Below are 24,820 nucleotides of genomic sequence, written 5' to 3' on the forward strand. Positions count from 1 at the left end.
ATTCAATTTATTAATCGGTCTTTAAACTTTATTTCAATTATGCAAATAACTTATTTTATATATTTAACACATATAATTAATTATTTTCTTAACATAAAAATGATAATCGCTAAATATATTTTGTATCAAGCGAAAATTATTTAAAAAATTACTTGTTTACTACCAAGTTTACTACTACAAAAAAGCCAGAAAATAATGACAAAAATCGGTAATCGGAAGAAAAAAGCTATATCTAATCGAAAAAGAAAACTGATAAAATATTGCTGCAACCGATCAAATCAAAATTTATAATCGTAATTAGTCTGTAATGTAGACAGCATATCATATAAGAGGAATTCTTGCGCATAGATTTCAATCGGTAAGGAACAAAGATAACGAGATCATATATAGTATTAGAAGTAAAAAGTCACGTCATAGGAAATACGATGAAATTGGAAAACATTTGATCGAATAAAGAACTACAAGATAGTAATAATGATTATAATTCACCTTATTTAATTGATTGTAAAGGATGTGCGTTCAATATTAGAAGGAAGACAAATAAAGAAAAATGTATGATTTATATTGAGAAAGAAACAGCTTTATTGATTAAGGGGAGGGTAGTGAAAGATAAGAATGATATAACATTAATGAAACCATACATGACGAGGGAAAATATATATGAGAAAAATGAAATGGTAGTTAAAGAAAATATTGGTGAATTTACAAGAAAAAAATTATAATAATATGAAAGTTTATAGTAATATAGAAGAATGTGTTAATAAAATATGGGTCAAGAAGAAATAGAAGGTTCTGTGAAAATTAAAGAATTTGTAACAGGGAAAATGAGACAAAGAGGTGATTTTACAGGTTGAAGGTATAATTCAGAAAGGATCTGATCTGTGTCTAAATGGGTTTTTTGGAATAGAAGTGATTCCAAAGAATAATGAAGTCAATAAATTTAATTTTGAAGGAAAAATTAAATCATTAAAAATGAGAATAGTTGCATTAATAATGTTACCATGTAATATTATATTAGATTTAAGAACGGATATTAGGATAGTAGAGTGGTTATATAAATATAGTGAAACAGGTAGTATGAGAAGAGAATTAGATGACGGGCTATTTAAATTTTGTTAACACAATATTGGAGCTCAAAAATATGGATTTGACGATGCAAGACTTGAAATTACCAGCCTTGAAAAAGGAATTAATTAAGTGTAAAGAAGTTATACCTGAAGTGAAAATAAATTTGAACAATTTGATAATTGATGAATATAGTCTACGTTGGAATCATATACCGATCGAAGGAGGGTATAGATACTGGTTTAAAGAGCTTAGTAATAATATAACAAAAATAGATGTAATATTATTAGACTATGTCAAAGATTGTTTTATTGAAGTAAATGGAGCGAACATTTTCATCGATTGGAAAGAAACTTTTAAATTGATAAATAATGAAATCATGATGTCAAAAATACAACGAATAGAAAGACGCGTCAATTAGATGCTGGCGCATTAAAAATTTTCTAAAAATATTACCGACATATGAAACACTTTGGAAAGAGAAGTATGGGGAATTCTAAACATGAAGTGTCCAAGATGCAAGATCGAAAAAGAAACGTGGGATCATGTTTGGTTGTGTTCCAAAAATGATACTAATACAGAATTTTATTTATTAAAAGAAAGTACCAGTGAAGTATTAACAAAGATAAGATTAGGAGTGGTTTCATTGACAAAATTTTAGAAGTGGCATCGACGAGGTCAAATATTATGGTTACGGAAGGTGTTATTAGAGAATTGACTAGAGGACTTATAAATGAGAAGTGGATGAATTGTTGTGCTAATAATATTAATGTGAGAAATTTGTGACGAATATTTGATAAGATTACAAAAACAAATATGGACTGAAAGATGTAATGAGACAATTGAATTGGAAAAACAAATGGGAATCTTCAAGGATTTGAAAAGGAAAAAGAAAAGATCTAAAAATGGGATAGACACAAGCGAGGTAGAATTAGAAAAATTAGAAAATAAAAAAAAAATAATAAAAAAATCAAAGATTTAATAAAAATAGATTTAGAAGAATTTTACGTGATTAGTTTTAAAGTTTTGGTATGGAGAGATTTAATAAAATTAATAAAATACGTTTACCAAAAAAAAAAAAAAAAAATTTCAATCGGTAGTGAAATTTATAATAATTTATATAATTTAGCCAAACCTGTTCAGTTGTACAAGTAAAGATCGACTATACACAAACCGGCACATTGAGAAAAAAATTGTCCTGAGTAATAATTTCAGATAACAAGAGGCAACAGACCACGGCTTTTAGTATTCTATTCTTCCGGCTACCAATTAGTCACCAACCGGCATATGCATGATAGGTGGTGATTGACCTTAATTTTATAATGTATTAAAATGAACGCCGATTGATGACATTTTTATATCCTGCCATCAATCGGTCACATGCTGGCTGATGACTGATTGACAAAACAGTCATTAATCGGTCATTTGGTTAAATAAATATGCCGAAACTATTAGTTCTGGCGTTTTTTAAATGTAAAATTACAAAAAAAAATGCCGAAACTAATAGTTCCAGTGTTTTTATATGCAAAATCACTGAAAACTGATGGTTCTGGTGCTTTATATGTAAAATTACGTAGTTCGAAAAAAAATTAAAGAAAAATCCAACTGAACGGAATTGAACAGGCCTAATAAATTCGACCTGTAGATGATGACCCAATGATGCCTGATTGGTTGATATTGACAATTAGTCATCAGTCGGCTACTAATCGTCATATAACTGATTGGTAACCGATTGGAATTAACACCTGATTGATGACTGATTGGTAACTGATTAAAAGAATCAGTAACTAATCAGTTACCAATCAGTTATATGACCGATTGGTGGCCAATTTATTATATTTTGACCTGTGCTTATAAATAGTAAGTTCATTTTTGGTCTTTTGGGATTGGAACTTAATTTTCTTTAACTAACTATATATCTTTTTTTTTTGGTCGGACTTTCACTTCTTTTTTGGGCTTTATGGTTTTTTTTCTTTCCTATTATGTTTATTGTTTCTTTCTTTACCATTTCGTCTCCTATCATTCTTTTACCATCTCCATTTCGTTCCACATTATTTTTTCATCTCTATTTCATCCTATATCATTTTTTTATTACAATTTTGTTCTATATCATCATTTCATTCCTTTCATCACCATTTCGTCTTTATCATTTTTTTCTATCCCCATTTCATTCTATATCACATTTTCATCATCATTTCAACCCATACCGTTCCTTTAATCACCTTTTTGTCTCCTATTTTTCTATCATCATTTCATTTTATATTGCTTTTCATCATCATTTCATTCCATATATACTGTTCTTTTCATTGCTATTTCATCTGGATCATCTTCTATTATTCTTTTCCATTACCATTTCGGTTTATATCACTTCATCATTATAATTTCATCCTCATACCATTCCTTTCATCACCATTTCGTTCTATATCACTTTATAATTTTCTTTCATCACCATCATGTCCTATATCATTTTTTCTCTATCATCACTTCATTCTATATTGCTTTTTCTTCATCATTTCATCCTATACTTTTCTTTTCATTGTTATTTTGTCTCCTATTGTTTTTTTTCCATTATCATTTCATCCTATATTGTTTCTTATTACTATTTTTATTCTTTTTTATTTCTTATACTCTTTTTGCCATTATTATTTATTTGACTGGGGTGTTCTTAAAAATTAAAGGTGTACGCAATTTTTTATTTTTTAGTCAGTTGTATAAAAAAATTACACAAATAAAATAATTAAGTTTCATTAATTAATTATAATCACGTGATACTGGTGCTAACCACCATTGGTGGTAAATAGCAAACTTCTTATTATATATATTTAAATAAATTTTTTACAAATAAATATTATATAATTATTAATAAATATAATTAGACTTCCATAGTAATATTTCATATAGTTACATCATATAAAATTTCTCCTTATAATCATACCTTTGGGAAAATCCAATTTATATACTTATTATATAAAAAAACCTTTATATAATTACATCATAGTAAAAGCGAGCCTCTATATAGTTACCAATTTTTATAGAACCAATTAGATAACTATATAAAGATCTGACTGTACTAATAATAATATATAAAAAGTAAAATTATAAAACTGGTTATTAATTAAACTTACTATATATTTTAATATATATAATGATTTAAATAATTAATATAATGTATATTAAATTTTATAATTGCAAAACTGGTTAAATTTATATTTAATTATATAATTTATTATAATAAATGGTAAACTTTATTAATTACTATGTAAAAATATGTCTAAACCTTTTACAGTTTTACCAGTTTTGTCAGTTCGCAGTTTCGCAAATTTTAAATTTTTTAATAAAATGTTTCAACTAGTTTCGATTTCAACAATTGTCTAAACTACTTAGTTTCGCCCAGCAACCTTAGTTATTCCATCCATCATATTTATAACTTTTTGTACATTTTCTCCATTATCTGATATAAACTGACAATATGCACGTATTTCTCCATTTTCACTTTGTTTTCTAACAAAATATTCCCATACCCAACTCACTTTTGTTTGTGGTTTAGTCATTGTAGTAGTTAGTTTAAAGGGATTTGGATTATTTGATATTTGACTTGTTAATTCAAGTACAGTTAACTTATTTTACTAGCACTTATCATCCTTTATTTTCCAAGTGTCCTAGATAATTTTTTAGGTCATCCTCTTTTTAGTATTAGAGCAATTTCTGTAACTTCATCACTGGACTCTTCATTTTCACTTAGAGTAATATAATCTTGAACGTTACTGTTTTCCATAATTTTATGAATCATTTTCCACTATTCAAAAATATGTTTCAAGTGAAATTACAAAAAAATCCAAGAAAATGATTACAGTATTTATTTATTTTGGTTAGGGTTTAGGACTACATTAACTAACTGTACTTAAATTTATAAATAAAAAAATAAATGCTATAAATAAATTTTTATATCAATCCCACGAAATTTAATTGTTATAAATTTAATAAATGCCACGAATTTAGTAGTTAATTAAATGCCATATATTTAATTAATTAAATGCCACATTAAATTAAATGAATGCTACGAATTTTATTTATTAAAAATAATCTACAGTAAAAAAAATTTAAATAATTTTATCCAGATTTCAGTTTCTACCCAGATATATCCAGATTTTTATCCGAGTCAGATAATCCAGATAGAAACCGGATATTTTTTTAATTTATCCGGATGACGGTTTCTGCCCGGATCAAAACACTAATCGTGAGGAATCTAGCCATGTTCTGAAAAAAATCGTTTTTGTATTATCTTACGATCTATTGGTCCAATTTCGACAATCTTTTTTTTATTTTGTAGAGGGCGTGGAGAGCTACATGACAAAAAAATGTTCATTGAAATTGAATTACTGGATCACGAGAAAATCGCAAAAAAATGATTTTTTTATTTTCCCCGAATTTGAATAGTGACTTTCACTACTTGTTATATTGATCACGAATTAAACTATATTCTTTATTTAAAAATTACTTTGTAATTTCTTTTAGTTGGTAAGTTATTTATCTAATTCTATTATTACTTATTATATAATACTTACATATAATTTAAACTAACTAAATTCTTTATTTAATAGATTGTAAGTTATAACTTATAAGTTATTTATTTAATTCTATTATACTTATTGTTAAATATTTTCATATAATTTAAACTAATTAAATTCTTCACTCAAAAAATTATTTAATAATGTAGCTTGTAGGTTGTTGTTATTTTTATTGTTATATATTTTATATAACATTTATTTGTTAACTGTATTCTTTCATCACTTAAATTTCTATTACTTTAGTTGGTAAAGAGATATATTACCTTAAATTCCTATTTAAATTTTAGAGTAAGTGTTAATTTTAATCTTAAATTTTAGTATAAATTTTATTATAAACTTTAATTATTTAAATTTAAAGATTTGGAAAAAGTGGAAATACAATCATAGATAAATTTATTCTTGAAGAAAAGTTAAAATGGATTCCTTATAATAAATTTAAAGATGTTGAATATCTTAATAAGAGAGGATTTGGTACTATATACAAAGCTATTTGGTTAAATGATGATAGAGATGTAGAAGTTATTCTTAAAAGTCATAATAATTTAAATGAAAATTTAATTGAATTTTTAAATGAAGTATGATAGTATATTATTTATTTTTTTAATTCAATTTATAATTTATTTATGTTAATATATTATTATTTTTTATAGTGGAAATATTTATGAAAGTTGAGGAAACTTAAAAGAAAAATTGAAAGTTGTTGGAATCAAAAGTTATATATGTTGTATAGCATTATTTCTGGACTTAATTTTATATATAATCAAAATCTTATTCATTGTGATTTTCATGATGGCAATATTTTAAATCATAATAAGAGTAATATCTATGTTAGTGATTTAGGATTATGTCAACCCGTAAAATCATTTTTTGTACCATTTATGGCTCCTAAAGTTTTAAGAGGCAAACCTTATACCCAGCTAGTGATATATACAGTTTTTCTATGATTATGTGGGAATTTACATCTGGAATACCACCATTTGACAATATAGCACATAATATTCAACTTAGTTTAAGTATTTGTAAAGGTGAATGTCCTGAAATTATTGAATATACTCCACAATGTTATGTAGATTTGATGAAAAAATGTTGGGATGAAAATCCATTAAAAAGGCCATCTTCTAAGGAAGTATTAGAAATTATTAAAAAGTGGATTATCTTCCTTTTAGCAAGAAAATTAAAGATATTAATAAAGAATTAAAATACAATATTCTGGATTCATGAATGCACTAATTGAGCATAATAATCTTGTTACTGAATCTCATCCACATCCTTGTTATACAAGTCGCTTGCTTAATTTTACTAGTGAAAATTTGAATAAAATTCCTGAAAGTGAAATGCTAGTAAGTGAAGATTTGAATGATTATATAATTAAAGATTTGAAGTCATTAAGTATGTAATATATTATATATAAAAATTAATCTTGCAAATTATTTTTGTGAAATTAATTTTATTTATTTAAATATTTATTAAAACAGATGAAAATACTAGTAAAAAATTGAGACTTGAAAGTGAAGATTCACAAGATAGTGCAAAGATAAATGAAATGCTAGTAATAAATGAAGATTTGAGTGATGTATGGTTAATTTAAAGTCATTAGGTATTAAATATAGTATGATATAAAATAAATTAATTTTGCATGAAATTAATTATATTTATCTAATTATTTAGATATTACACAAATAAAATTAATGCTTTAAAAAAGGTTTATATCTAATTTTTTAAATAATGTTTGATACACTACATTAAACAAAATAAAATTGTTTATTTTATTCTTTTTTGATTTATATAAACAATAAGTTTAAGTAATAAGATATTTTAAAGTTTCTTAGTTTGTAATTTAAATAATTTCTTTTTTTTATATTTTATCCAAAATATTAAATACATGTATTCTTCTATTTTTATAATTATTTAATTACTAGTAAATATTTTATAACTTTCTTAATAGTTTGTAATTTGAATAAATCTTTTTTTTAAAAAAACTTTTTCAATTATTAAATCAAAATAATAAGTAGCCACAATTAGTAATAATTTGTTGATCATTTACTTTTAAAAAATCATTAATTAAATTGAAGTTTTTTTTCAATTTTTACTTATAGAATTTATTACAAAAATATTGTTTTTTAATAAAATATTTTAAAACATTTAAAAGTATCTTTAATTAAAAATAAAGTTGCAGGCAAATTTGGCTCAAAATGACTTAAGGGATACAGCATATATATATATTGTTATGAGCGAGATGAACCAATAAATATTGAACCCTCATGAATATTTGAATACTGTGGCAAATTTTAAATTGATAGATATGATTTGTAAATAAATTAGCATGAAAAAGAGGATATGTGCAACAATATACATTATTAATAAACATAAAACAAATCATCTTTTTAAATAAATTTAATATTTTAGTAAAGGTTAAAAATCTAGATAAGATTGAGAAGGAACTCTTCCCACCGATCATTCAGACCAAAAATTTTAGGATGAAAGAAAAAGGCAGAAGAGTTCAAAAGTGCTTAGAGAAATTTATTATTTTACACATTTCAACATTACCAACTGTTTATTCATTCTTTTACAAACATTTTGATATGAGGTTTAGAAGAAGTTTGTTAAAAGGTCTTAAATTTTTTTGACAAAAAATTTATTTCTTGCTGTCAACTTAATGGTAGTGACCCAAAAATAGCTAGGAAGGGCTAGGTGTTGCTCCAAATAAAATTTTGTCAGTAGGTGATAATTGAGGCTTGGAAAAATAAAAGAAAAGTTGACCTTTTATAGTGAAGAAGTTCTTTGGATAGCTTGGAAATAGTAGTTTTTTGGGAGTTTTTTGTTACAAAAATTTTTTGTTGGTGCAGAAAAAATTTTGGCATGCAGATGGAATCTAAAAGTAGTAACAGAAGATTCAGTGAGGAACTAATTGGATTACAAGGAAATGAGGTGATTTACTGTGGGACAAATTGTGGCAACAAATTTATCTGAGAAAGGGATCAGCCATATCCACAGTAATCAGGTGAGAGAAAAGTTTACGAGTTTTAGTTTCAGCTTGGGTGGTAGCAATGTAAATAAATGTAGACAAACAGTTGTTTTGTTCAAAGAAATACAAAAAGCTAATATTGTGCAAGTCATTGTGAATGGATAAAGTTACTATGGAGAACGCGCTTTTTGGGAAGATGTATGCTCTACTGTGGGATCTAGCCAATTCTTCAGTGGAAAATGCTCTTTTCGGGAAGATGGATGTTTCACTGCGGGATCTAGCCAATTCTGTGATGACTGGTTTTAAGTTTTGAAAGAGAGGGTAGAAATAGAGTAGTTTTTGTGATTTTATTTTCTTTTTTGAGAAGTATGAAATGCGTAAGGAAAATGGTAGTTGTTAGTAAAGTATCTATGGGGAGTTTGATGGAGTTTAACATTGGCACTAATGCTTGGTTAAAAAGTTGTTAAATCAGGCATAAAATAGTTAATGTTAAATTTATTTTTTCTTTTTTTGAAGTTGGGTTTAGTTGTAGTTTTCTTGTTTGTATGTTTCATTTTTGTTTTTAATAGATAGATACTTTATTAGCAGATGCACATCGTCTAGAACATGATGTGCCATTCAGCGATCATCATGTTATTAATAAAGTTTTTTTTAAAAAAAAAAAAAAAATCTAGATAATCAAATATAATCTAAAATAATGCCAAAATCATCTCTTTATAATTTGAAATACTTCATAATCTTCTATAGAAAATTGATCTTCAGTATCTCTTATCTCCCTTTCATATGAATACTTTTTACAATTACTAAAATTATAATCTTTAGATTCGCCATTATAAGAATATATATTAATATCATCACCAAAACGTGGACCACAGACATTGAGATAAAAAACTGCAGAGGTTGTATTTTTTATGTTACTAATAATAACACTTTTAATATCCTTTTCTTTAAAAGAAAAAATAAAACTATCTTTAGTTTGACCCAAGTATTAGAAGTTTCCCATTTTAAAGGATTATATCCACCAAGAATTTCTTCTGTTCCTTTTACTTTAATAAAAGTAATAGTATTATATTTATTATCACATAATTCATGAAATTTTTTAGGTGTAAATCCATCTCGGCTCCCTCTTAACAATAATTGAAACCTGTATGGTAAATATAATTCTCTTAAATGAGCAAAATTATTACTAACATCTATTTTATCTATCCTTCTTGAAAAAGTTGATATAATACTTAAATTATTAATAATACTTGAATCAATTATTCCATCAATTTTAAGATCCCTTGGAAGTAAAATATCATCAGTTGGTTTACTATTAGGATCCAAATGAGAATTTAATACATCTTCATAAAGTTGATTTTTTAAGAGTTTTTTATAAGGACGAACTCTTTGTAAAAAATCTTTGGATGAAAAACTAAAAAATCTAATAAAGGGTAAATAATGTTGTAAATTATTTTCCATTGTTTTAAATTCATCATCTGACCAAGTAGTGGGATCAGGATTAAGTGTAGGATTTTGTGCAAGTCCCCATTTTAACACATGTTCCCAAACTTCAATTTCCTTCATTTGCAAATCATCTCTTTTAATTAGCTGGATTAAAGACTTTTCAGAAAGTGAAGTGAAATCAAGTGATTTAAATATCTTCTCTGGAGACTTTACCATAAAATCTGTGCAATACTGTTGAAGTTCTAACAAAGAATTTGATTGAAAGCTTGTTCTATGAATAAGTTCAAAATGTTGTTCCATCCACTCGGTTTTATTTTCAATTAAATATTTTTGTAAATAATCAACTAATTCTTGAATAAGGAGTTCATCTGCAGCTAATAATACTTTAAAAATTTCTGAATTATCTTGTTCGTTCAATGAAAGAATACCACAATAAATATACCTATACAAAAAATTGAATTTCAAATATGAATATCTGAATATCTGAGATTATGAAATTTATTGCATATAAACTTACTTTAAAATAATTTGAAAGACTTCGGACATTATATTTGATAATTTAATATGAGCTAAAGCATTATCTTTATTCTTTTTATTAGAAGCCAAGGTTCGTCGTAAATATGGAGAACGGTAACACAAAATATTCATATGGGCACGAAAGATTTTCACATTAGGGTCTTCTCCGACTTCAATTGTAACGTCATAATATTCATCATCCGCCAATAATTCAATAAAATTTTGGCTTAGTTTTGAAAGAAATTTTGTTGACATTATTATTGTTTATAATTTACAAATTTGTGAAAGAGTGAAAAAACTTGTTACTTGTTACCGTATAACCGTATTTATTAATGTTGATTTTTTACAAATATGACTAAATTGAATGCATGAAATACTACTTCTATTACGTCATAATCTGCAAAAGAGGACAAATCAAATTTGAAAATTGGATTATATAAGCGGATCATCATCGGATAAATTTTATAGTTCGGTAACAAATTTTTAAATAAAAACTTCGTCTAATTTAAAAATTGGATCCCACTCTTCTTGTAAGAGTATCGCTTTAATCATATCTTAAAAATTTTAATTTATAATAGATAGACTTTTTAATATGGATAGATGTACGATACCATCAAAAGTTCAAAAATAAATTGAATAGTTTATGATATATTTTAATTGTTAAAATATTTCATAACTTAATATATTAATGGTAAAATAATAATATAATGAGAGTTTGACAAAATAATTCGTTAGAAAAGAAATAAATTCAATAACATGAATTTATTATCATTTATTTTACTCTAATGTTTTAAATTCGTTAAATTAATAATTCAGCTATATTTTTTTTCACTAAACCAGGATGGTTATGTAACACCGAAATAGAATTTTGGTCAGAAATAATGAACATCTCACTACAAGAAGAAAAATTTAACGAATAATTAAAGAATAAAAACAACATCCATTTATCAATAAATATCACATATTTATATGAAAATAGATTTAATATTCTTGTACCAAAACTCGAGGCTATACTTTAAATTCACTTTTAACCATTTGCTTATAAGATGCGTTTATGAAATAGGTGAAAACTTGATAAATTTCAAAATTATTAACATATATTTAAAACATAATTTTACTTACCATTAATTTATGTTGTTAAACTTTCCTTAATTGATGGATAAAGGAATAAGCCACTAATAAATTTAAGGCGATAGAAATAAAGAACGGCTAATTGAATATTTCAAAAAATTATGATAAAAAAAAATTAAATCACAAGATTAACCGTGTTTTTGATTATTCAAGGTCGGATAGGGTGGCACAAATACGCTTTAGAAGAAAGTTCCAGAAAAACGCATCGTCATATGTATACGTATACACATTACACAAATAACACAATCTCTCAAGCTGATATAAAGCATGATATACGATATTTACATATAATGTTTGCGGTGCAAAATTATAACCCATGTGACTATCTGACATTGAGAAAAAATATATGATAGAATAATGTACGTTATAATTAACATAAAACAAATCATTTTTTTTTTAAAATCAATTAATACTTTAGTAAAGTTAAAAAAAAATCTAAATAAGCAAATTTAATACTAAACTCATCTCTTTATAATTTGAAACACTTCATAATCTTCTATAATAAATTGTTCCTCGGTATCTCTTATATTTCTCTCATAATAAGAATTTTTACAATAATTATGATTATAATTTGCAAATTCATCATTAGAATATAAAGTAATATCATTTCCAAAACGTGGACCACAATAAGCACTACAATAAGTTGCATATTCTGTCTTTACTATGTTACTAATAATTGTACTTTTAATATCCTTTTCTTTAAAAGAAAAAATAAAACTATCTTTAGTTTGACCCCAACCACTAGAAGATTCCCATTTTAAAGGATTATATCCACCAAGAATTTCTTCCGTCCCTTTTACTTTAATAAAAGTAATAGTATTATATTCATCATCACATAATGTATGAAATTTTTTAGGAGTTAATCCGTCTCGACTTCCTCTTAATAATAATTGAAATTTATATGGTAAATATAGTTCTCTTAGATGATCAAATTTATTATTAATTACCATCTTATCAATACGTCGTGAAATAGTTGAAATAATATTTAAATTATTAACTAAATTTGAATTAATAATACCATCAATTTTAATATTTCTAGGAAATGAAATATTGTTGGTTACTTCACTATCAGGGTCCAAATAAGAATTTAGTAAATCTTCATAAAGTCGACTTTTTAAAAGTTTTTTATAAGGACGAACACTTTTTAAAAATTCTTTGGATGATAAACTAAAAAATCTAACCAAGGGCAAACAATGTTGTAAAGTATTTTTCATGCTTTTAAAATCATCATCTGACCAAGTACTAGGATCTGGAAGAAGTGTAGAATTTTGTGCAAGTCCCCATTTTAATACATATTTCCAAACTTCGATTTCTTTCATTTGTAAATCATCTCTTTTAATAAGTTGAACTAAAGATTTTTCAGGAAGTGAAGTGAAATCAAATGATTCAAATATTTTTTCTGGAGATTTTGACATAAAATCTGTGCAAAATTTTTGAAGTTCTAATAAAGAGTTTGATTGAAAGCTTTCTCGATGAATAAGTTCAAAATGTTTTTCCATCCATTCAGATTTATTTTCAATAAAATATTTCTGTAAATAATCAACTACCTCTTGAAGAAGTAGCTTATTCGCAGCTAATAAAATATTGAAAATCTCTGAAATGTCTTGATCATTCAATGAAAGAATACCACCATAAATGTATCTATATAAAAATTTAAATTTCGAATTTAGAATTCGAATATCTGAATATCCGAGGTTATGAAATTTATTGTATATAAACTTACCTTAAAATAATTTGAAAGATTTCGGGCATTATGTTTGATAATTTAATATGAGCTAAAACATTATCCTTATTCTTTTTATTATTTTTATTAGAAGCCAAATTTAGTCGTAAATATGGAGAACGGTAACACAAAATATTCATATGAGCATGAAAGATTTTCACATTAGAATCCTTTCCAACTTCAATTGTAATATCATAATATTCATCATCTTCCAGTAATTCAATAAAGTTTTGACTTAATTTTGAAAGAAATTGGGTTGACATAATTTATTTATAATTTTTTTTTAAAAAAATAAATATAAAACTGTGTTTGATATTGAACCTGGAAAGAAGGATTGTAAAAAAAAAAACTTTTTTTTTTTTTGATTATTTTAAACGTTTCAAAATTACAAATTGTGATGCACGCAGGTTCACGTAACGTAACATTGTGTTGTATCCTATCATCCGCCTAAAAGTAATACCAAAAAAAAAATATTTTTCCGGATATGAATGGAATATAGACGCATATGACATTTATAATAACTGATATTAAATTTGTGAGTAAAATTTTTAATAATAAATACTAAATCCAAAAATGCATTAATCTAAACAGAAAGTAAAATTCAAAATTTTATACTAAGGTTACCTCCATTAAGAAAAAATTATACTGCAGTTCAAATCCGGTTTCAGATGATAGTTTTACTCGCAGGAATTGGTGCGATTTGTAGGTATCGTATATTATCGATGACATTATTCGGTATTAAATGATCAAAATTTATTATTAATATTTCACCGATAAATATTTAAATATTTGAGTGAATTATTAAATCTATATAATAATTAATTCAATATTTCTAATAATAAACGTTCATAAATTGATATTAGGATGAGCTTTATAAGAATTCTTTGAACAAGTTCCTAATCAATGTCGTAAAATGTGTTTTTAGTTTGGAATTAATTAACCAGGAACCGTGTGATGACCAAAAGATTGTCAAAAGTTCTGACAAAAAATTGTTCCGACAAACTAACTTATTCAACGATTAAGGTTTATTTATCAAAAGTATCAAGCTTCCCCATATTTTTTTTTTTTAATATGAAAACATAAAATTTTTATGTTATTGGTCAGTCTATTAGGATCATGTTGATTTTGATGAACTTTAATATAATGGGCTTATGACTAAATATCAATATATTTGCAATCATATAGGCTAATATTAAATACATCAAAACTCAATATAAACATCTAATTATACTTTTTACTGTAAACTATCAGCATGATCTTGTCTGACTACTGACGCAATTCTAATATTATGTTAAATATGATTTACTTAATAGTTACTAAATTTTTTTTTTTTTAAAAAAAATACTAAATACCCTTAATTTAAAAGAATTTTAATAAAAACATTACGTGATACGAGGAAGCAATTGAAAATTTTGAAAAAAAAAATTTGTAAAATCGTAATAATATTGAAAACCTTGAAACGAAACATAAAGAAAATTCACAGAATAAAATATCTAAAATATAATTAAGGGGAGCTTATAAATAATATTATTTACTGATCTAGTTTAGTATATAAATGGTCATCATCCTTTCGGATGATAACCCATTTATATACTACTAGACTAGTAAATAACTAATACTTAATTTTGGAATGTCTAAATCTGGAAAATAATCTTTAATAACCTAATGGAACAATTTATCCCATAGAATTTTCAATATTTGAGCAAGAATATCAATGGTTGATACCTGGATGCTTATTCTAGATAGACCTGATTTTAGCGATGAATAAAGAATCTATCTTACATTATGTTACACAAAATTCTTGCATGAAATATCAATTTAAAGAGACAGTCTGTCCTTCATCACAAGATGAAGAAACAGCTATATCCATTATAATCAAAAATTCAATTACATACGGTTTATTTATCGCCGTTTTCAAAATGGTGTACGCAGTTTATTTGTGATTGTATATTCGAATACCAATATTCGCCCGGTTTTCATCCGTTTTTTTGTCCATATTACGTCCGGTTTTCGTCCGGTTTTCGGTTTTCTTTTTTTTTTATTCAAATTTAACTGCGTACATCATTTTGAAAACGGCGATAATGACTTCATTTAAAATTGATAAAATTTCAGAAAATTTTTTCGATTTTTAATTCTCGAAATTTGATATTGATTATAATGATCCTTATAAACAATAAAAAGAATTATAGAATTAGATAACGGATAACATGTTATTTTTGATTCCGCCGTTGAGTGGTTTTTCGCACCACCTGCACTTTCCATAAAAAAATTGATTAATAAATAAAAACAAAATAAATATGGAGTAACCAAAGAATTTAGATTTAAACTTAAATGAATACTGTATGGATTTTAAAATATAAATACTAGACACAAATATTCATTACTACAATCACGTGTTTAATAATAAGCATCACAGGTTATTGTAAGACCCTGTTTGATCGTCATTATGGTCGCATGGTATCACTCATGGTATCACGGTCGCACAGCACAATTTAATTTGTCCGGAATTTGGTTCCGGTATTTATTATTTTATTTATTTGTTTATTTTTTTTTTTTAAAAAAAAATAATTTTGACATTTTGATAAAATCATATTTAAAATTGTCTTAAAAAAATTTTTAATTATAAAAGTATTTATTCTAAACCATTTTTCATTATTTTTGGATAAAAAGGATGGAAAAACTCAATAAAGATATTCTTTTATTAATATTTGAAGAATTACAAGTCGATTCAAAATCACTCTTTTCTTGTCTAATGGTCAATAGAATTTGGTGTGAAACGGTAATTCCGATTTTATGGAAAAATCCCTGGTGCTATGAGATAAATTATAGTAATAAAAATTATTTATTTATGATCATTGCTTCATATTTATCTGATGATAAAAAAGAATTCCTAAAAAGACAAGGAATACAATTACCATCAGTTTCATTTCAACCACTTTTGTTTGATTATTTATCATTCTGTAGAAGTATTAATGTAATTACTTTGAATACTATAACTTCTATAACTTCTATTGGTTATAATCAATTTCTTTTACAACAAGAATTTTATTGTCTCTTTATGAAGAAATTTTCAGAGTTGAAGTGTTTAGATATGAATTTACTTAAACACCAAATATTTTATTTTCCAGGAGCTGAAAATTGTCTTGAATCATTATGTGAACTAAAATGTGATACATCTAATGATCCTTCATATTTTTATGGATTGGCTCGTATTTGTCAATATATACAGAGACTCATCATTGTTAATACAGTACCAAAGTCCAACTCTGGAATTGTTAAATTAATTGAAGTTCAGAAGAATTTAAAATATTTTGAATGGACTGATGATTTTGATGTTGATTATTATACAGATAATCATTATAAAGAAACCTTTCTTGAATTAGAAAAAAAGGCAGGTTTTCTTAATCATCTTAAACTATTTTTCCTATATATTGATAGTTTTGATTATTATATAATAATGAAAGGATTACTTCCAAAACTTCATAATATAAAAACTTTAAAATGTAATGAATTTAGTTATATTAATTACAGTATATTGAAGACGTTAGTCTATAATGACATTGAAGTCCTTGATATAGATTATTTTACAATAAGTGAAACTTTAATCATAATTGAAAATAGTGGTGGACATCTTAAAGAAGTTTCATTAAAACCTTACGATTTTATATTTGATGATGATAATTTTAGTGATAAATCTCTCATTTTTATCCGTAAAATTTATGAAAATTGTCCTTTGATTGAATATCTATCACTTGCACTTTTTCCATCAAGAAATCATTTCATTGAATTTGAAAAATTATTACAAGTTTGTCAAAATCTGAAGTCATTATTATTAATTACATCAAATTATTATACTTACGAGACTGAAGAAGAAATTTTAGAAAATAGAAAAGAAATATTAAAAATATTAATTAAATCAGCACCAATTAATCTAAGAGAAATTAGATTTTTTGATGATTTTAATTTCTCTTTGGAAGTCTTGGAGGAAGAATTATTAAAAAAATGGAGAGACCGACCTGCACTTTCCATACTTACATCCAATTCTATTTATGAAGGAGAAGATTATAAAAATTTGATTAATAAATATAAAAATAATGGAGTAATTAAAAGTTTTAGATGTGAACCTATTATGAACGTAGAAGATATGAACTTTAAAATATGAATCATTGCCACGCTTTTAGTTAATTCTTTTATATTAGAAATTAGTATGTAGAGTATATAATGTATTAGCCTATTAGGTTCTTTTTATTTATCGCCATTTTCGAATTAGTGTGATCAGTCACATTTTTGCTATTTATAGCCGTTTGCAAAATTGTGTAGTTAGGCGTCGATCATAATATCATGGAAAATTCCCAGATTTCCAACTTATCATTGAATAAACTTCGTAATATTAAAGATTTCCCCAGATTCCCTGACAAATATTATTGCTATATTACTACCAAAAACCATAAATAAAGTTAAAAATAAATTCTACAGCTAAATTTCGATCATTTTAAATGAAATTTAACGGCTTTTATAAACAAAATATTTAGTATGCCTCCAGTTTATAGTGAGGATTTAAAAACAACATATAATATATTTTCGGTGCTTAGTTATTATACATTAACATTTTTTTTGTTGTAAGTCAATTCCACAGTATAAACACATTCGGCACCCAAAGCAGTTTCCTTGTTTACTTAAGTTTAGTATATTGTGTATCAGCTATTATTTTTTTTATAATTTGGATATAATTTAAGAAATTTGAGTTTGATTTTATTTTGGCTTATAAAGTTTAATTTTGAGCTAAATTTAGTTAATGATCTTGATTTTTTGATTTCCCGATTTCCTTTATACATACATGTGATAAAAACCACTGACTACACCTTTTTGCAAACGGCTATAAATAAAATGTTGAATTTCGAAATTACAAAAATAAACTATCACGTGCAATCATAAATTTTATTTGTTCTACGTAATTCTAAGCCACTGTTGTATCACTTTCATTATAATTTTTTATCGTGGTCACGTTCATTTTGCTACTAGTAGCATATAAACAATTCCTAATTTGACTCTGGAGATTCACAATTCCCAAAACAATTACTATAACGTGTAATAAAAAGTTTTTATTTTTCACAGGTAAACTCAAATGTTAATAATTGAATGGTAAAAAATAGTTATACCCTTTTTAAATTCTTTCATAAAAAATTTTTTTCATGTTATATATCCATGAAAATAAAATTATATAATGTCATATGATGTTATTAAAAAAAAAGAAAAAAAAAGAAATAATTCTCAAAATAGGTCAAACTCATATAACTTACAAGCAAAAAGCAGGCTGGTTGTATATTTACAATGGGGTTAAATAATCGAGGCATTGCCACATATCATTCCTAAGGTAGAAATGATAAGATGATTTTTTTCCAAAAAAGTATCAAATAATTTTATTAATACAAACAAAAAATTCTATAAAAGTTTATCATAGCGTTTATAACCTTCAAAATGCTATCTCTAATTATGATGCCAAAAGGTCCAAGTGGCATAGAAGTCTTAAATGTGGCAGTTCTAGATTTTAATATGTCAGCAGATGTTCGCTTTAATATTTCTTTTTCATAAAAGAAATATTGCTGTCCGTATATTTAAGTAATGCTTGAGAAGGTTTATCAGCATCTTGAATAGCATTATTTGCTCCTAATCCCAATATAGGACTCATAGCATGAGCAGCATCACCTAATAACACAACTCGGCTACTTGTCCATGATTTGATAGACATTGGATCAATATCTCGCATCATTCTTCATTGTACAGGATTATAAGTTTTAAATGGAAACTTTATTGGATCATTTGGAATTGTTTTAGGTGCCAAGTCCATAATTCTATTAATAAATCAGCCAATTCACAATCTGGTCTTAATGTTCGAATTAATCGTTTAACATGTTCGATAACTAATGCAGGATCATTATCATCAACTTTAACTTTATCGGATTCAATATATATGAAGCTGTGCAAATTTACATCAACGCTATCCAATTCGGAGAGATAAGAATAGACTAATGTTACTCTATAATGAGGTTCACTTTTCTCATCTTGTTTGATTGGTATTAAGCGTGTCAGCATAAGCGTTGAATCTCCTTTTGTTCCAAGAGCTTTACGGACCAAAAAGTTTCCATGGATTTTATTTGCCTTGTCCATAAGATGTTGAGGTACGGAAACATCCGCACTAACATGGGTTATTCCATAATCAATGATTTGTAATTCGGGTAATTTGTGTTTTCGTATTAATAGAAAAAAAATGTTTGTTATTTAAGAATAATTCAAATAATAGATATTATTTAAAAAAATCTTATAACTTACTTGGAGAATTAATTCCATCTGTGCCAACTAAAATATTACAAAATTCTTGTGAACCATCTTCAAAAAATACCCAAACTCCTCCTTCAGTCTCTACATATTTAATACATTTTTTATTCCATTGAACTGGTACGCCTTCTAATAAAACATCTAAGTCTATTACGATAAGTGATAATTGATGATAGGCCACGAGATATTTTTGCAATTTCATAAACATCTTTAAATGGTTTAGTTGGAGGGGTAAGTAGAACACTTCCTATTTGATCAGTGATAGTTATTCCATGAGTTTCTACACCAGGAATGGGATTTGGTATGGCTTTTGGAAGGTTTGAAGCGATTGAGGATGGAACACAGTTTAAAAGAGATCGAGCTCCATAATTGGACAAGCCTATATGATATCCTTGCCATCGATCTAATACGTGACAGTATGAGTGAGTTAATTTTAAAGTTTTTAACATAATATTTAACTAGAAAATTAGAAATTTTTATATCTGTAGGACTAGTTGCACGTTCAAAGATTTTTACGTTGAATTCTTTTTTGTCCTTGTTCTTTATTAAGGCATGATAGAGTTAAGTCCTCCTAGACCTGCACCGACAATAATAATTGTTGGAATTTTTTCTTGTTGCATTCTTAATGAAATTATGATTTGTGTAAAAATTCAAAAATTGTTATGATTAAAATTTTTAATGTAATTTAAATTTGTTCTGAAAAAATCGAGAAACATTTTTCTAGCGGATTTATTTATAAGAAAATAAGGTCTTTGCCAAGAAAAAACGAAACAAACGTTAACGTAACTTTATCGTTGCGTAATTCTTTTTTAAGTTATTGTATTAACGTTTAAGTATTGATCAAGAATAAATTTTTACCATTGCCGATATTTATCCTATTTCGTTATTTCTGTCCCATGAAAAATTGCTATAAACGTCACATGCCAAGTCAAGTGTAATGTCGTATAACTATTTTCTAGAAATAAATGACATCATTATTTAATTTTAATTTCTCGGAAAATTATTTTACCATAAAATTTTACCACGAAATTTCTGTGGTAAATTGTAACAAACATTATCAAAGAAAATTTCTTGATTGTAAATAATCACCTACATGAATCTTATTATTATATTATTATTTAATTGATTATTTACGAAAAATGTAATTATATTAATACTTCTTATAATAATTAATACAAAGTAATTAAACTATTATTGACCATTTTTCCGAACTAACTTGTTATAATACATTCGAACTAACTCGTTACTCGTTATAATTATTTAGTATCAAACATACTATATATTTACGATTACATGAACCATATTCTATAAATTTCTAAACTAGTTCTTGTTTCAATTAAATTCTTTTACAACTTCCTTTCAATCTCGTTTTAATTCATCCATACTAATCATTTCATCCAACATTATGATCAGAATTGAAATGACAAAGATCCGTAGATAAAAGTGATGGCGCAAGCTCATTCCTACACATAACATGGCGGCTTTTTATAAATGAAGAAAAATTAAATTATTATACATATTAATTTTAATTTTACAAATGTGTAATTAATTATAGCTTATATCTTTTACGAATTCAAAAATTTGAACCAGTTGTTCCTTCAAGAGACTTTATAATAAAGAAGTAAAAAATTAATATTTTAATAAGAGTAATATTTCGTAGGATTTACGTAACGGCAAACCTGCAATAGAGATACTTCAAACGTAATCTGCTGTACTTCTACATATTCATCTGGTTTCGTCACTTTTATTAATTCACCAATAACAAAAAGTCCATTGATCTAAATATAACGTGGTTCGATATTTAAATAAGTCAAATCAAAATGATTTTCTTAAAAGATAATCCTTACAATATATCAACATGGATAAGATTTAAATTATTAGATATAATTGATGCGAGAAATAATTTTTTCTTATCAATGACGATAAATGCCTCATTTGATAATTCTAAGAGAAATGTTCCAGCTCCAATCTATATATATATATATATTATACATAGTATAATTAGTACATCTAAAATTTGAATCTCCTTGGAGAAAGAACAGATTTATTTAAATAATTTATATGTTCTTTGTTGAAGTTGATGCTATTTCTTGTTCTCAAATTTTTTTTACATAAAAATCCGATCTATTCCAAAGCCATTTTCAACGTGTCTATTTTTATTAAAATTAGAAACTGATTTAATAATCTATAGAAAAGATTCGATAATCAATTCCAATCCATACGGTGAGCAACCATGTGGGTATATAATGATTAACCATTTCGAAGATATTTGGTAGAAGTATAATGGAACAATCTTATAGGAAACATTAAATAACTAATAACTTTAAATTGTGTATACAAAAAATAAATAATAAAAAATATTGTTATTATCTATTTATCATTATCATTTCATATAAATTTTAATGTAATGAGTTTGTAATACTAAAGTCACGTAATAATAAATTTGACCGAAGATCGAGCGGTATTAAATTTATTTTTTCTAAAAATAGTTAAATGAAATTAACTTTGCCAAAGTTTCAGATTCATTCTCTGACAAAACTCTCAGGTTTTGTCTACTACATTAACAAGGGACTATAGAAAATATAATAAATTATTGAATGCAAACAAAACAATCATATTTATAAACCTATAAAATAAGAATGTTTTCTTAAAAAAAGCTCTTAGATCCTAGTACTTAAATTTAGAATTCATTTTTTCATAAATAAATCAAATCAGATGATTAATAACATTCAAAAAATTTTTCAGCGAAATTTTTTTGCGATTTATCAAATACCGAAATATAAGTTTTAAGGAGTTCAACTTATATCGAAAGGTTTTAAAGGTATTTCAACTTATAAGATTTATAACGTGGAAGACGATTTGGTTTTAATTTCGTTTGTTGTCGCTACAATATTGGCTCTGACATATACTGTAATTCATGATAACTGTAGAATTTGGGCAAAGTACACGTCTTGTCAAAAGAAATGGACGTCAATCAAAATAACTATAATTTTTTTTTTTCGTTTTAAATAGATAGATCGGCACTGACGCCGACATTATGTAATGACCAAAAAAGGAAAAAGACTTTTCATATATAGTTTGGAGTCCTATTGTTGTACAACATTTAATTATAATTTTTTTTTTCTTTTTATTTTTTTTAAAAAAAAGACGAAAAATATGTCTAATCAATTTTTTTCGAAATTAAGTCAAAATTACATTGAATTATTAGAAGAAGATGAATATTATGATATTACGATTGAAGTTGGTGAAGACCCTAATGTAAAAATTCTCCGTGCTCATATGAGTATTCTATGTTGCCGTTCTCCGTATTTACGAAGAATTTTGACTTCTAATAAAAAGAATAAAGATAATGCTTTAGTTCACATCAAGTTACCAAATATATCACCGGAAATCTTTCAAATTATTTTAAAGTAAGTTTGCAGACAAATAATACATAATTTTATTATTATAATACCAGCAAATTTTATTCATATTCAAATTCAAACTTCACATTCTTAATTTAGATTTATTTATGGTGGTATTCTCCCATTGAATGGGCGAGATAATTCGGAAATTATTAAGATTATGTTGGCTGCGGATGAGTTTCTTCTTCAGGAACTTGTTGATTATATACAAAATTATTTAATTGAAAATAAATCCGAATGGATGGAACAGAATTTTGAACTTGTTCATCGAACAAGTTTTCAATCCAATTCTTTATTACAACTTCAACAATTTTGTACAGATTTTATGGTAAAATCTCCAGAAAAAATATTTAAATCACTTGATTTCACTTCACTTCCTGAAAAATCTTTAGTTCAACTTATTAAAAGGGACGATTTACAAATGAAGGAGATTGAAGTTTGGGAACATGTATTAAAATGGGGTCTTGCACAAAATCCTACACTTCTTCCAGATCCTAATACTTGGTCAGATGATGATTTCAAAACAATGGAAAATACTTTACAACATTGTTTATCTTTAATTAGATTTTTTAGTTTATCATCTAAAGAATTTTTACAAAAAATTCATCCTTATAAAAACCTTTTAAAACGTAAACTTTACGAAACTTTGTTAAATTTTCATTTGGATCCCGATTTTGATTCAACTGACAATATTTCACTTCCCAGAAATCCTAAAATTGATGGAATTATTGATTCAAAAATTGTAAATAATTTAGATATTATTTCAACAATTTCAAGATGTATTGCTGATGTTAATAGCAAAATTTCGCATGTCAGAAAATTTCATTTACCGTACAATTTTCAATTATTATTAAGAGGAAGTCGAGATGGATTTACACCTAAAAAATTTCACGAATTATGTAATGATATATCTCATACCGTTACATTTATTAAAGTAAAAGGAACAGATGAAATTATTGGTGGATATAATCCGTTAATATGGAGGAGATCTTCTGGTAGTTGGGATAAAACTAAAGATAGTTTTATTTTTTCTTTCAAAAATAATGATGTCAAAGATGCAATTATTAGTAATATAGAAAATATAGATTATGCAATATATTGTCGATATGACCATGGTTCGCGTTTCGGTGATGATATTGTCATGCATGCTTCTGGTGGGGAATGCGCATATTACAATGATATTCGTTGTAAAAAGGTGCAATATAATAAAAAGATAAGAGATACCGAGGGTAATTTTTCCATAGATGATTATGAAGTATTTCAAATAGTAAAGAGATAAGGCTGCTCCAAGCCAATTCTTTGTTTAACATAACATAGGGGCCCCAATCTAGGGGGGGGGGAGGGTAATATTGGCCAAAATTTTGACCAAAAGAGTGAGCAAAAATTTTGGATGATAATTCCGGCCAAGACTTAAAGATTTGTATAATTCCGGCCTAAATTACATGTATTTTTTTTACATAAAAAATCCAAAAACAGGGGGGAGGGGGTTATGTTAAACGAAAAATTGAATTGGTGCGGCCTAAATGCAGTATTATCAAATAAGTTGTATCGATCTTATTTGAAATGAAATAAGAATACTTTTATTAGATTATTATTTAATATGTTTCACTTTATAAACATTGTATTTGTGAAATCTTTTAACTCGACTCTAAATTAACATTTCATT

At 25.8% G+C, this 24,820-nt stretch overlaps 8 protein-coding genes across 8 annotated transcripts; 5 read left to right on the top strand and 3 right to left on the bottom strand.

The window, feature by feature from the left end:
* Positions 1 to 767: 767 nt before the first annotated feature.
* Positions 768 to 1,119, top strand: OCT59_025400 (uncharacterized protein; the record flags this gene model as incomplete). The annotated part of the gene is made up of 2 exons (XM_066138249.1): positions 768 to 837; positions 908 to 1,119. The coding sequence occupies 2 exons, from the start codon at positions 768 to 770 to the stop codon at positions 1,117 to 1,119; spliced, it is 282 nt and encodes a 93-aa protein (XP_065992071.1).
* Positions 1,120 to 1,141: 22 nt separating this feature from the next.
* OCT59_025401 (uncharacterized protein) lies at positions 1,142 to 1,486 on the top strand (the record flags this gene model as incomplete). Its single annotated transcript, XM_066138255.1, has 1 exon — positions 1,142 to 1,486. The coding sequence occupies one exon, from the start codon at positions 1,142 to 1,144 to the stop codon at positions 1,484 to 1,486; it is 345 nt and encodes a 114-aa protein (XP_065992072.1).
* A 5,364-nt stretch (positions 1,487 to 6,850) lies between these two features.
* OCT59_025402 (uncharacterized protein) lies at positions 6,851 to 7,221 on the top strand (the record flags this gene model as incomplete). Its single annotated transcript, XM_066138263.1, has 2 exons — positions 6,851 to 7,022; positions 7,109 to 7,221. The coding sequence occupies 2 exons, from the start codon at positions 6,851 to 6,853 to the stop codon at positions 7,219 to 7,221; spliced, it is 285 nt and encodes a 94-aa protein (XP_065992073.1).
* Positions 7,222 to 9,304: 2,083 nt separating this feature from the next.
* On the bottom strand, positions 9,305 to 10,815 carry OCT59_025403 (uncharacterized protein; the record flags this gene model as incomplete). Its single annotated transcript, XM_066138271.1, has 4 exons — positions 9,305 to 9,543; positions 9,621 to 9,910; positions 10,082 to 10,486; positions 10,562 to 10,815. 4 exons carry the CDS (start codon positions 10,813 to 10,815, stop codon positions 9,305 to 9,307), a joined length of 1,188 nt encoding a protein of 395 aa, XP_065992074.1.
* Positions 10,816 to 12,152: 1,337 nt separating this feature from the next.
* OCT59_025404 (uncharacterized protein) lies at positions 12,153 to 13,677 on the bottom strand (the record flags this gene model as incomplete). Its single annotated transcript, XM_066138278.1, has 2 exons — positions 12,153 to 13,332; positions 13,415 to 13,677. The coding sequence occupies 2 exons, from the start codon at positions 13,675 to 13,677 to the stop codon at positions 12,153 to 12,155; spliced, it is 1,443 nt and encodes a 480-aa protein (XP_065992075.1).
* Positions 13,678 to 16,085: 2,408 nt separating this feature from the next.
* On the top strand, positions 16,086 to 17,576 carry OCT59_025405 (uncharacterized protein; the record flags this gene model as incomplete). Its single annotated transcript, XM_066138285.1, has 1 exon — positions 16,086 to 17,576. The coding sequence occupies one exon, from the start codon at positions 16,086 to 16,088 to the stop codon at positions 17,574 to 17,576; it is 1,491 nt and encodes a 496-aa protein (XP_065992076.1).
* A 1,410-nt stretch (positions 17,577 to 18,986) lies between these two features.
* On the bottom strand, positions 18,987 to 20,199 carry OCT59_025406 (uncharacterized protein; the record flags this gene model as incomplete). The annotated part of the gene is made up of 4 exons (XM_066138290.1): positions 18,987 to 19,120; positions 19,291 to 19,536; positions 19,745 to 19,834; positions 19,905 to 20,199. The coding sequence occupies 4 exons, from the start codon at positions 20,197 to 20,199 to the stop codon at positions 18,987 to 18,989; spliced, it is 765 nt and encodes a 254-aa protein (XP_065992077.1).
* A 2,707-nt stretch (positions 20,200 to 22,906) lies between these two features.
* OCT59_025407 (uncharacterized protein) lies at positions 22,907 to 24,433 on the top strand (the record flags this gene model as incomplete). Its single annotated transcript, XM_066138298.1, has 3 exons — positions 22,907 to 23,160; positions 23,254 to 23,267; positions 23,547 to 24,433. 3 exons carry the CDS (start codon positions 22,907 to 22,909, stop codon positions 24,431 to 24,433), a joined length of 1,155 nt encoding a protein of 384 aa, XP_065992078.1.
* Positions 24,434 to 24,820: the final 387 nt, after the last annotated feature.

Source organism: Rhizophagus irregularis, chromosome 5, assembly GCF_026210795.1.
Source record: "Rhizophagus irregularis chromosome 5, complete sequence".
Classification (NCBI taxonomy): domain Eukaryota; kingdom Fungi; phylum Glomeromycota; class Glomeromycetes; order Glomerales; family Glomeraceae; genus Rhizophagus; species Rhizophagus irregularis.